Source organism: Lineus longissimus, chromosome 2 (assembly GCF_910592395.1).
Source record: "Lineus longissimus chromosome 2, tnLinLong1.2, whole genome shotgun sequence".
Lineage (NCBI taxonomy): Eukaryota > Metazoa > Nemertea > Pilidiophora > Heteronemertea > Lineidae > Lineus > Lineus longissimus.
In genome coordinates, this window is record NC_088309.1 from 5,306,430 (window position 1) to 5,319,339 (window position 12,910).

Consider the following 12,910-nt stretch of genomic DNA (forward strand, 5'->3'; position numbering starts at 1 on the left):
TTCACGCTTGTACGAGGATTCAATACTATGACACGTAACTGGGTATATTAGCAATGATCTATACTAATGATATTAGTCACTGGAAGATGACCCGTTGCTCCTACCTATATAGTCCCCCTTTAACAGATGATTCGAGAGCTTGCCTGGTGTTTATTCGTTAATTTGACCCCCGGGGAATTTCTTGGATATAATGCACTTTCTCAAGTGTTCCTCGTCTTAGAAACGCCAAGTGAAACCTGCTCGGAAGCCATTAGGCCTGAATCCGTTAAAGGTCGGTCTGGCGTTGAAGTGGTAGCTACCGTAACGATTCCTTCCCCTCCAGTTGATACCACTGGAACCAATGCTCCATCCGTGACCCAGGTTGTAGCTCAGCCAGCGACGGAAACGCCTGCAAGAAAACGATTATAAGTCGGGTTACATGTATACGGCACGGACTCTTGAATGAAGGCATCCAGAGTGAAGGAAACAATAGTTTTGTAAAGAGATCCCAGATTGTGGGCAATGAAAAATTGATTTCATGACCCTATTTGACATTATGGTCCCCACAATCCCCTATATCTAAATCAGGTGGGACTCAAGTTATTTTCACAGTATTATTTTATTCTCTCGTTTGCTGGTCTATATGGACTTACTTCTGTGACTTTTGGTCAGCTGGATTCAGCAAATTTGCGACATCCTCAAAGCTGCCGACAACGTCATCGTACACAACGGAGAGGGCGGAGTAATCGATCGTCAACTGGCTCAGGACTTCAAAGAGCTTCTCCTCTGAAAATAATTAACAATAATTGTTTATTACAAAGTGGTCATTAAGGATGAGGCCATAGGCCCGCATGCAATTCAGCAGATAGTTCTAACATCCGCTCAGACGTATGATCAGGAGTCGCATTTGATTGAGGCCAATCCAAAAACTCAAAAGTTTTTGGCAAATCGCATATCGGTTATCGGAATTGACCAAATCTGCTGTACCATCGAGTCCATCTAGCAGAGGTTGGACTCGCGAATGTCCAACAACTGACCAGAGATCGGGGCCTCCACAAAGTTGTTCGTACTTATACTATATTTACAACAAGGAGTAAGTTTATTATGACGGATGGAGAAATTATTGTAGCTTCCTTACATTTTTATTGGCGACAAGTTATTATCTCCCCCTACTTGAAAATGGGGACACAACTCGTGATTGAATGAGAGGCCTTCTATCTGCTCGCTTACCTGTTACGCCAGCATCCAGAAGTGCCTTGATCTGAGTCACGGTCTTGTCGAGTGAAGCCAGCACCTTGCTGAACAGCTCCAAGTTCAACGCCAACCTTAGGTCGTCAGCAACCAAGGGATCTGCAATGTATCAAATTGAGATCAGATTTCTTATTTATAAGTCTTTTTGTTTCCCAAGCCACATACTTTCCGTCATCAAACAACAATGAAAGATGGAGTCAGGTGTGAGTGAGAACTAATGTTTGGCCGATTCGATATCAAGTATTCAAGAAATTCTCCTCCACTCTCTAATCAATTTGTAGCTATTGCTGCAACCTCCCAATCGGGAGGCCAATTAACTCCCAATGCGCAAGAGTTCCAGGCTGTATTCTTTTCATGTATCGTGAATCAACTTACCACCTGAGAGCAGGCCGAGTTTGTGGTCATTCCCTATATTCAAAGTGGTCACATGTTTCTTGAGAGCCTCGGTAACCTTCGCCGCAACGTCATTCCCGAAACCGCTTGGCACTGAAATGAAATAAGTGCATGGGCGATTAAAAGGGTCTCCATATCAATCTTGCTCAGAGTGGGAGCATATGTATATGTAAATATAAATACATGTATACGCCGCAAGTTCCAGCGTCTCAGAAATCTTAAAGGGACAATATATATGCAGCAGCTAGGCAGGCAAGATAACGTTACACGAAGTTGCCACTAGGAGTCTCTCACATCTCACAGTATGTCGAAATGATTCACGCTTGTATGAGGAATATATTTAGTGCTGAATCTAACATGAACCAGGGCCCTTACTGTGTATATATACGTCACCTGAAGATTGCCAAATTAGCCCCTCTGCTCCTGCCTATAGTCCCCGTTTAAGTTGCTTATTGTAGAAATGATTGTTTAAAAAATATCTTATGGCGATCTGGCAGAGAAGAGGGTATAGGATACGGCGTGTATCACCTATTGTCAGGAAAACAAACACCACCCTCACAAAAAGTTTACTGTCAAAGACACTGGCGTCGTTGACTGTGAAGACCTAATGTCAAGATGGTTTGTTTCCCGATCCTAGTAGGTGTATTCGGAAATCGGTTACTGCGACCGAGAACCTTATTGAGGATGGACACCTTCCTGGCCGATTTGAATTGACCATCCGAAATAACAAATATGCTTACCATGTTCTTTCCTGTAATTCATGTATAACAAGTACCTCACTATATACATGTAGTCACAGTAGTAAAAAAATAAATCAGCAGACACACCAGACTACGAAGAAGCAAGAAACGACAAAAAAGAAAACTCACCTTTTCCACCCGGCTGCTTTACCGCTTCGCCAATGGCTTTGGCAACCTCTACGAAGAGGGAACTGAGTTCCTCCTTTTTCGTAGATAACTTCTTTATCTCCTCTGTATCCAGACCTGCAAATCAAAGAGCGTAACCTATCACAGTCATGTTTGAAGGTCGAGCATTTTCTTCCAGATTTTTTTTTGTTTTTGATCACGAAAACGAAAACGTTGACAATGTCATCCTGAACAAGTGGAGAAGACGACCAGAGACTTGATTAGTTTTATGTGTACATGTAGGTCACCGAAACGCGTCGGACCTTCACCAAACTATAGGGCTACAGGGCAGTTTGCGTCGTAGACTCCCTGGACAGTCCATTGGGCTATCCTATAATTGGGTTAGGGTGAGGAACGAGGTCGGTCCACTGCGTCCGGAGTGCGGCACTTACCCGAGTTCGAGCTGTCAATAACCGCGCGCCCCCAAGCTTGCAGGTCCTTTGCCAAGTCATAGAGTGAATTGACAGAATCCTGAAACAGAACTGAGGCGATTAAAGTAAAATGAAAATTTTTAAGTATATACATGGAAGCGTACTATATTATAAGGTTCACGGCAAATATAAATAAAGCAATTACCAATTCTTAATATTAAGGCCGTTCACAACAGAGACTTTGACCAATTCAGATGCGCGTTCAGAAGCCCACTACACCTCATGAGGGAAACAGTCGAGAAGCTATTCGGGAAACATTTGGTCATATTGGTTTAAACCTCAAAGCAAAAGAAAAATATCTCAAAGGCGAATAACGTATATATACAGTTGAAGAAATCCATTACAGAATGTTAGGAAGGCAACAAACATTTTGAAACGCCACAAGAAATATTTTCAACCAATTTGAAATCAGTTCTTTTCTCTGGAAAGGCGAATGACTTACCGTGAGAGAGGACTTGGTCTTCCCACCAGCGGGCACCGCAGAACAGGCCGAGAGGCCAGCAAGTAGTAGCAGCATGGCAATCTTCATGTTGATGTTCAAGATCAGGGTGGGAGAAACGAATCGGAGAAAGTGGAGCGAGTTTGTGAGATTATCGCCAAATTTGCCCCTTTTTATACAAAATTAATACAATGGCTCTTATTAACGTCAACACCGAAACGGGTCTGAACTCATCAAGAATGGTAAAAACAATTTTGATCGTCATAATTTTCAAATTATGAACTTCCTGATTAAACAGGGGATGGTTACCATTTTCTTGGTAAAAGTCTGCAGCGTGCAAAAAGAAATTTATTTTAAGAAGTGTCCCACTATTTTATAACAAAGGTTGCATTGGGACCCAACCCGTTTGGTGAGAGTTTCTTCCTGGTTCACTCAGGTAACCTGTCGGGTGTGGTGCCTGGGGACAATATGAAGCTACCCGATTGGTCAGATATATCGAGTTATTCCCTGTCAGGGTTTCTGCGATAAGCAAAAACAACACGTCATTAAATTTCGTTGGTCGGATCGTACGACGATTTTTGTCTAAACATGAAAGGAAATCCACTCTACCACCCACCTGTCTACACCCGAGATAAACTGCACTGACGGATAGGGTTTGTCCAAGGGTGAACAACGCCAAGAGAACATGTCGCTGATGGCGGATTTGGAAAGAGTCAAAACTGAATTTGTCCTAAGAGGATTTGGAACGGGCAACGAGGTTGCTGTCCCAGGGACAATGTACACGTACTGTATTTTGTAATTTTCCTCACTAAACTGCCCTCAAAGATTCAAGGTCGAATTGTCCTTAACTTGCTTGGGGTTTTAGAAGGGGAAGGAGGCTGCTGTCTCAGGAACAATCTATTGTAGTTTGGGATTGTCCCGGGTGAACTGCCCTCGAAGTCGAATAGTCCTTGTGGGGATTTCGGGGAAGGACGCTGCTGTCCCGAGACAATCTTTTGTCTTTTGTGGTCGTCTTTGGTGAGCTGCCCTCAAAATCGGGATTCCAAAAGGCAAGGAAACCGCTGTCACAGGGACAATCTATTTTATTCTGTGACTGTCCCGAGGTAAATGCCTTCAAAGCCGAAATGTGCTTGGGGGTAACGACAAGGAGACAGCCATACCAGAGGCAAGGCTGAATTGGATGTCCTCAGAGACGATTGTGCCTCTGTAGATACCCTGGGAGGACTGACCCTAGAGACATCAGACTTGCCTCTAGGCTTGTTCAAAGCAAACTGATGGACAGTGGTGACAACTACCCTGGGGTGAGCTTCCCCAATAAACATTTCGTCCTTTCGGAATTTTTAATGGTTAACTGCTCTTTGCAACTTTTCTTTGGCAGAGCGCCAGTCAGCAAAGACGTCTTCAGGGAATCGCCACAGCTGAACAGATATTTTCTTTGAGGCACGGTCCTGCAGTGAACTACATCCTGAGGGGGAGAGGGCTGGGTGTGGGCTTGGGAAAGAACTGGGAGGTATTGTGAGGGGAAGAAATCCATGCCCAGTGACCCAACTCAATGGTCATATTCTCAGGACCTCCACACATTTGAAGATAGTTCGTTCATTTTCTGGCATCATGGAAGACTATCAGAGTAAAAAGAAAAACTACAAACAATACTATTATACAACAAACATGACCAGTTTTAATACATCACATATTATAACACAATTGTGCAAATGCAAATTGTAACATTCATGGAGTACATAAACAGTACATTGTCAGACCCCCTCCCGACTAGGCCAGAAGTTGTTATCATGTACAAGACTAATATACAGATTATACATATTTCCAGAACTGTTCAAGTCAACCTCTGCCTCTTCCCTCAATACACATACTTTACAAATGGCCCCAAGCAACAATGAAAACAACTTGAAATGAGGACAATCTTACATTGCTGCAATGACAAATTCTATATATGAAAGTACACAACACTGAAAGATCCATGACAAGTCTATATCATTATCAATGATTCCAAAAGCCTCTGTATTGTTCATTTCTTTTTACTTGGCGAGTCCATCGACTGTGATCGCTTCTTACTAGTTAATCTCTTTGGAGAAAATCGTGACGGCTGATCGCTCGACGTGAATACCTCATCTTGATCCGAGTTATTTATTCCAACTGCAGCATGATCAAATGTCTTTTGTTGCCGCAATAATGACCTATACATACTTGGATTAGTTCGTTCCTGCATCCTGAAAATGTTTTAGATGTTAGAGATATTTAAGTGACAGTACATGCAGTCAGTGGACCTTTTTTGATTTGGGAGTGACTGACAGTGACAAGCAGTTGTCTTATAGTTTGAGAGTATTGACTGAGTGCATGTACATGTATTTTGGTTCTCTTCCTGCCATTCAAAGAATTAATCTTAACTGAGAATAAACTGGATTTGCTTCAAAAATGTCTGTTAAATTATAACAAATAAAATGAACTATTTAACAGAAACCAACTTCTTGATTAACCCAGAAAATACGATGAGTGTCATATCATATGCAACAAATTATGAATACACATCACTGGGAAAAATGACCGGTAATTTCTTCTTCGATTACTTTAAACAATTCACATTCCACCTTTTGGTACCCAATTAATCATGATGTTGGACAGAACTTAGACTGAGACTGCAGAAGCCTTTCACCAAACACAAATGCCAAAAGTCTTGTTTTTGACACATGCTAAGCTTAGTCATTCCTTTTTGCTAAATGTAGCATGCACAATTTGAAAAGAACACGTCCCAGTCACTGTGAGTTATGAGCAACTATCCTGCACCGAACAGATACAATAGAATTAGTACATGTATATATCGGACTTGACATGACAAGTATTTTTTGTCTTTTATATACGAAATCCATTATGATAATGACAAACAGACTTGGAAGACTGTCTGTTATATGTGAATATCTAGTTCATGTATAAGTCAGATAAACACAAATTTAACTGTAACAACTATCCATGAATCTATAGAGTAATCTTCACTCATGCCACATGCAAACTTAGACTACCAGTACCACTACCAGTTAGGATGCATGTTAACAGTTCTAAGTACTCACATGCTAGTCAGTGACAGCAGCCAGTGAGGAACGCCTAGGATGACCGAGGGAAAGGCAAATTAATGGGAATGGGAAGACGCCAAGCATAATACACAAAGCACAGGGTGTTAAGATATTATACCACTGAAAGCATTTAACTCAATATTTTCCATCAAACAGTCACATCTAAATTAAAGGAAGGAGAACTGATTTTCCATAAAGAGTTAACCCAAACGTTAGCTGGGTGGTAGTTATACCAGAGTCCTCAGCATTGATTGGAACGCCTTAATGTATGAAGTCCAGTACCTTGAACTTCTTGGTGTTTTCTGCTTGAAATTGAATTAAAACTGGTCCTTGTACACTCCAGACATAGACAATGGCAAGAAAGCTAAAAAAAAACGGTATCTTATTCTTTGCTATAAATAACCACTAGTTGGATACATCTTGCAATCCGGTTCTGTACAATGATTGACACAATTCAGCCGAAGCAAAAGCAATGAAACATGAATGATTTTGGGGTCTTCAAAATTTCAGAATGTACACAAATGTACTGATACATGTACTTATATTTTTCAGATTTAAAAAAAGTTTTCCAGGTACTTTGAAAAGACACTGGTCACAACAAGGAGATAGATAAGAAAAATATCTGCATTCCTCAAAGCAACAGCCTATCACCAACACTCTGCTATGTTTTGTTTTCATTTGGTCAATATCTAAAGTAATTTTATCCTGGTCTTATGGGAGTGTAATTTTGTCCACATATGACTGATCTGGGACAAATTGAAATTACATTCCACCACCATGCCGAAGCTCTCCTGGCTTACCTTTGCTGATGTATTATCTGATTCTGACAGAGAGAGTATTTTCAGACACTTTGGACTTCGAAGTTTTAGACGAAATATAAAATTTTGTTCAACGGGTGCATTTTCTGTAAAAGTTCCTCAAAAATCAGAGTGCCATTTCCTTAAACTGACAATGGGCCCCTTAAGGAACAAGAAGTTGGGGTATGATCTTCAGTTTTTGCAGAACTGTTGCTAAAAGGCTTTTCAACAATTAGTAACAAGGACAACAACAGTGGTGATAAATTTTAGCAAGTCGATCCACCTTACCTTCGATTGTTTTCATATTCTATTTGTTGTTTCATGAACATGGAGTTCTTTAAGAGATCCTGTATGTTCTGAAAGTGAGCTCGGCTTTGGTTCATTGTTCGGACAGCACTGTTGGGAAATTGTGTGAAAGTGAGTTTGTGAAAGACAATTCAAATCAGGAGTCAGGCAAATCTGTTCATGCTGAATCCACAAAATGATACCGACTTATCTGTGAGAAAACAAGTTATTGCAGTTTACGATTCCGAAACCAATGTGAGCTCCTTCCAAATTGTAACACTATAATAAGTTCAATATGAAATAATCTTCCACACTGTGCTCACCATTGTCTTCATTTTGTTGGTCACAACCTTTGGTCACCATTAACTCATTAAGTCAATTAACTGACCCCTTACCCTGCTGCATATTCCATATCAAAGCAGCTGCCCTGGACTTGCTGATGTAAATCCTCGACTTCATGCTGAAAAAGACCAGACAATCAATCACACAAGCGGTCTTCATGCGAGTCCAGGTGATGGCAAACCTTGGTTACACTTACTAGGTCACTTCAGATTACAGTTTTTGCAGGTGGTGATATTTGGTAATACTATGAAAACTACTCAACCAAGACTTACCCTTTGTTCGACAAGCTGTGGCATGGACTTCCTCACATGCTCTTGTATGCGGTAAAAGGCAAGGGAGGGCTCGTTGGCAACGATGTGAAGATTCTCCGAGAACTTCTCGGTGACTGAAAGATGTAAACATTTCCATCACAATGTCATGCAAGCAAATCAGTTATCATGAAATATTGTATATTAGTACTAGTACATGGGGTACTATAGTTGGGCTGTGAGGCTTGTATTTTTTTCAGATTTTAAGCTTGTTTTAAAAAATAAAGGGTATGAAGGGCATAGTTGCATGGTATTGATGGTGGCCAAATCGGTTAAGAATGATTGGAAAAGCACATTTCTATGTCAACAAAGATGGTATTAGTACATTGATGCGTGTGGTTGTGGAAGAGGCTACACATATTGTGAATCCATTCATGGTTAGGCAGTATAATGACATTCACCTTTTTTCACTTTGTGGTCCAATTCAGGATTTGCATTTTCAGAAAACAATTGAGCACCTGAAAATAGACAGGAATGGTACATCAAACTAAGGTAAGCTCACAGCCATATAGGGGACAGGTAGTGACATCAGACAGGCATCCGTTTTTGGACCTCAATCACTAGCCTTCACCCTGCTAGATGACATCGCCTAAGTATGCCACATGGGTCAGTGACATATATTTGATATCCAAAATGTCTTTTTTCGTGATAACTTTATCTACACCTCCTCTATATTTGAGTAGAAAAACAACAGTGAAGTACACATGTAAATGTATCAAACTGAAGTCAGTTTTTTGAGTTATTGATAGCAATTTCATGATCAGGTTCCTGCCTTTTTGTAAATGAATTAGCATGGACTTGACGACCCATTACAGATCTTCTGTCATACTTTGTTGTTCATACAGATCGCGAAACAGGCCTGATTTTAGATTTTAGATTTTTTTGTGCATGCAACAATATGAAGTCAAAACAGCTAGTGCAAGACAAAACAAGGGTACAATGTCACTATGTGGCCATCACAATAATTGCAGGATTGAACAATGTTTTATTGTTAATGTTTAGAATGAAAAACAACTGCAGTGGTAGGAACAGTAGCAGGACAGCTTTTATTGCCTCGCATGAGAAAGGAAGTATAAAAAAGAAACAGCTCCCTGCAGAAAAGATGTTAACTTAATATTATTGAGTCAAAAGAACAACATCAGAAGAACAAGGAAATATTGCAGAGAAGCACGATCCTCGCAGATGGAAATGATTAGTGCAACAACAGTTTATACATATTAATGTGTGCGATAAGAACTGTAAATAAAACATTAATAGTTGAAAGAATTATGAATAGCAACATAGGAATAAGAGAACGCATTTCACAAAGAGAGTGCAATTTTAACTTTTGAGGACCAACATTGGTGAATGCACGTCAAAATTAGCCACCCGTCCCAGGTCAAATCACTCTGCCGATGAAACATGGTGGTCACCCTGGTAAATAATGTATAGCAATTAATAGCAGTGTCTCTAATTTGGACTGGTATTCAAGAGTAAAGTTCAGGTAATTTACTTTTGACTAGTAGTATTGACATGATTTGTTGATCCTCAAATGACACAGAATCAGAATGATGACAACAAAAGAGACAAGACGGTGAAATAATCAGCAGATGAGACATCAGCATGCATTACAATGTCACTCACCTACAGCTGCTGTTAAATCATGGAACATTGTCCCAACTGGTTGAGAAAATCCTACTTGAAATTTTTTACTAACTATGCGGTTAGTAGCACACTGCAATTCATGAAAGGGTGGTAATATCAAACACGGTAGGAAATAGATGGGATTCTGTAGTTTCATCTGCATGTTCGAATTATGTAAACACCAAATGGTGATGACGAGGTAGATGAAATATGCAACGAAACCAGACTTGAACCCTAACAATCACAATTCTCAAATTTATCGAATAAGGCATGATATGAAAAAGACCAGGGTTATTTACCTGACCTAGTTGTGTACCAAATGCAGAGAAAACTATCATTGACATTAATTTACCTTTTTATACATGTATTACAACTGTGCTAATTACTCTGAATAACCAAGCAGATAATTCTGTCATCATACAACAGGCCTATCTAATTCTCAGAATACAGAACTATTCCGTGAACACAATTCCAATACTAACATTCTGGTCATGGACACAACTCTGCTTTCTGCATTGGGGTACACAACCCAAGGTCGGAGTAATGACCACTTAGTACAGGAAAAGCCTGAGGAATAGGCCTACATTTTTTCACACAGCAGACAAGCTGAGGGGAAGGGGGATGCAGTGATGAAGCGTTCTTAACTCACCTTGAGATTTGTTTTGTTTTGTATTACCATTAGGCTGATGGGGGAGTGGTGAGGTTAGGAAACGGTCCATTGCTCTGCCTCTAGGCATAAGAAAAACAATTTGTTTTACACTTAGTTATGATTATCAAATCTAAATATACAATCAGCTCTACTCAAATGATCAATAAATTCTCTAGTCTAGGGGGTTGGGAAGGGGGGCACAATCAGAGAATACGAATGCGCCTTGGCCAACAATGACAGCCCAGTTCATCTCAAAAAATGTTATAGTATAGAAGTTGATTTGAGTGGCCTATGCAAATGTCTGAAATGAAATGAAAAGAATGCATTGGCACCAGTCAGACAAAGTGTAATGTGGGGAAGGTCTCCTCTGACTCACGGTCAATGACACCCGACAATGCTTCTCGCGCTATTGTCTGGCATCTTTTACAGGGAAGATCTCTTGTAAAGACGTTTTGTTGGTCCGAGCCTAGGTGGTACCGGCGTATCAGGCAAACAGCCTATGACATTATGAACGACTTGCAATGTGATTCACTGATTGATTGATCGATAAGACGATAGAGACACGCTCCAACACAATACACATGGACAGCCAATGGAGGAGTACAGTCGACTATAGCACTACCCCTGCAGGCTTTTGTACATTCTTTTCTTTTGCTCGCTTTATCAATTGTGATAAGCCCCCCTTTAGGAGGGGCTCTTAAGATACACGTGTGTGTGGGAGTATATACTGATTTGATGAGAAATAAAGAGAGTAACAATTGTATATCCTACAAACAATTTTTTTTGGTATTTTTCTGAATTAACTCCGTTGAGTTTACCGATTTCTCCGCGATCTTCCGGTGGTGGTTGCTATCCCATTGGTTGAAATTAATTTAAATTAATTTAAATCTTCATGGGAATTCGCTACATCATATGCCTAAGAAATTGGCCAATTATATTAATATTTTTATTAGAGAAATATCCGTCCTAAATAATGACAGAAAAGGGTGGTTTATTTCAATTTTGTGTCGACATGATCGAGGTCACGTGACATAAAAACAAAACAATAGCACACACCCGTCCAAAAAAGGCACTTTAAGAAAAACAAATACGTTTTTCCAGCTTAAAACCACACTGACGACTAAGTTATATTGGTCTTCTGCCCAAATCTGAAGTATCAAAATGAATCACAAACTAGAACTAGCTCTATTTAGCAAAAGTTGCGTGAAAAATTCGGATGAGCGACATTCTGCACCCTAGCGGCCAATAAATAAACTACTTTCAGCCGTCTGCTCCGGTCTCGTTAGGGAGTTTTTCCCAAATGTACGCGATGATGACGTGCCCCATTAACAGGACGTAACATCTATTTTAAAATGCGTTTCCAAAGTGAATGCATGAGGACAACCTATTTGTGTCGTATATCACTGGAAACGCCCGATTCCCGTGAATAAGGACAATCACAATGTATTACATTACCAAAACAAAAATGTGTCGGAAGGAACTATATGGATGGTCCCATCGCACCCCCCCCCCCCTCCAGCAGTATGACACAGAAGGGCTAGTTGACTGTCCACCGGGGGGTTTGGGGGGAGCTTCCACCAACGCACTGGTAAAAACCTATGGCGACGGAGGGGGGTTTGGGGGGTGTCCCCCCATTGTAACAGCTGTAGTTGTTAGAGCTTGCACTTAACATATGCTCGTAGGGGGGTTCGGGGGAGCTCCCCCGACCTAAAGGGGGGCTCACTAAGTCCTTGACTTTACATATTATAAATAGAGTGAATGGGATATGAATGACGACTGCGAGATTCGGATTGAAACGTCAATTAAAAGGCCCATTATTTAGAACCCGGAAGTGAAAACCCTTTTTTTATCTCACATTCTTCGCCTTACCTTGCATCTCAGTCTTGTTATACGCCAAATAATTGAGGCCACTTTCCATCTATATCAACTAATCATTCTCCGCAACGAGACAAAAACGAAAAATTTGCAGCAGTTGCGCCAAAATATGCTTTATTCGACATTCAAATGAGATTCTCCAACATAATATTTGGAAACAACGACCAAAAAGTAAACAGGTGGAGACTGATTCCGTGTAGGCTGCGACGTACCAACTGTCTTCGGCAAATGGTGCACACTACTCCACACGGCTGTTCTTAATAAACGTTGTGAATTAGTGATTTGCCCATGGAAAGGAGTTAATATCAGGCAAAGGCTTCAAGAAACACAGCACGGGAAGACAGTCACTCCATGGAGATGACTATCGGAGGAGACCAATTGCATAGGCCGAGTAATTACTAGACGTCTGGTCTCATACGAGTTGAAAGGAGTACCGTTTCTTCGGAGTGCCAATGAGAAAGCACCAGTGTAACATCTGTTAGAGTTCATAACTTAGTGCCTCCCTGACTGGTTCTCAATTCCCACAATAAGGCGACCACTAGCCACT

The 12,910-nt window shown here is 40.7% G+C and overlaps 2 protein-coding genes across 10 annotated transcripts; both read right to left on the minus strand.

The window, feature by feature from the left end:
* Positions 1–138: 138 nt before the first annotated feature.
* LOC135503206 (uncharacterized) lies at positions 139–3,555 on the minus strand. Its single transcript, XM_064796670.1, has 7 exons — positions 3,402–3,555; positions 2,921–2,999; positions 2,493–2,606; positions 1,606–1,716; positions 1,210–1,329; positions 633–765; positions 139–388 (listed from the first exon to the last, which is right to left on the minus strand). The coding sequence occupies exons 1-7, from the start codon at positions 3,486–3,488 to the stop codon at positions 217–219; spliced, it is 816 nt and encodes a 271-aa protein (XP_064652740.1). The 5' UTR covers positions 3,489–3,555; the 3' UTR covers positions 139–216.
* Positions 3,556–5,053: 1,498 nt separating this feature from the next.
* On the minus strand, positions 5,054–12,860 carry LOC135503223 (BLOC-1-related complex subunit 8-like). 9 transcript variants are annotated; one of them, XM_064796748.1, is made up of 9 exons: positions 12,358–12,853; positions 10,489–10,566; positions 8,618–8,674; positions 8,181–8,293; positions 7,962–8,026; positions 7,570–7,677; positions 7,285–7,307; positions 6,482–6,515; positions 5,579–5,626 (listed from the first exon to the last, which is right to left on the minus strand). In XM_064796748.1, the coding sequence occupies exons 1-7, from the start codon at positions 12,404–12,406 to the stop codon at positions 7,298–7,300; spliced, it is 480 nt and encodes a 159-aa protein (XP_064652818.1). In that variant the 5' UTR covers positions 12,407–12,853; the 3' UTR covers positions 5,579–5,626; positions 6,482–6,515; positions 7,285–7,297. The 9 variants fall into 9 exon arrangements, 8 of the variants coding, with proteins under 8 accessions (XP_064652772.1, XP_064652764.1, XP_064652780.1 ...); XM_064796702.1 differs by lacking the exons at positions 6,482–6,515; positions 7,285–7,307 and adding an exon at positions 9,840–9,930 and having other exon boundaries at positions 5,054–5,626; positions 12,358–12,851; XM_064796740.1 differs by having other exon boundaries at positions 5,488–6,515.
* Positions 12,861–12,910: the final 50 nt, after the last annotated feature.

Coding starts and splice junctions, on each gene's coding strand:
- LOC135503206 (XM_064796670.1), bottom strand. CDS start 3,488: ATGAAGATTGCCATGCTGCTACTACTTGCTGGCCTCTCGGCCTGTTCT. Junction 2,607..2,920: donor TATTGACAGCTCGAACTCGG/GTAAGTGCCGCA, acceptor TTTGATTTGCAG/GTCTGGATACAGAGGAGATA. Junction 1,330..1,605: donor ACTCGGCCTGCTCTCAGGTG/GTAAGTTGATTC, acceptor GATACATTGCAG/ATCCCTTGGTTGCTGACGAC.
- LOC135503223 (XM_064796694.1), bottom strand. CDS start 12,406: ATGGAAAGTGGCCTCAATTATTTGGCGTATAACAAGACTGAGATGCAA. Junction 7,678..7,961: donor GATATGGAATATGCAGCAGG/GTAAGGGGTCAG, acceptor ATTTCCCAACAG/TGCTGTCCGAACAATGAACC. Junction 5,627..7,569: donor GAATATGAAAACAATCGAAG/GTAAGGTGGATC, acceptor AAACATTTTCAG/GATGCAGGAACGAACTAATC.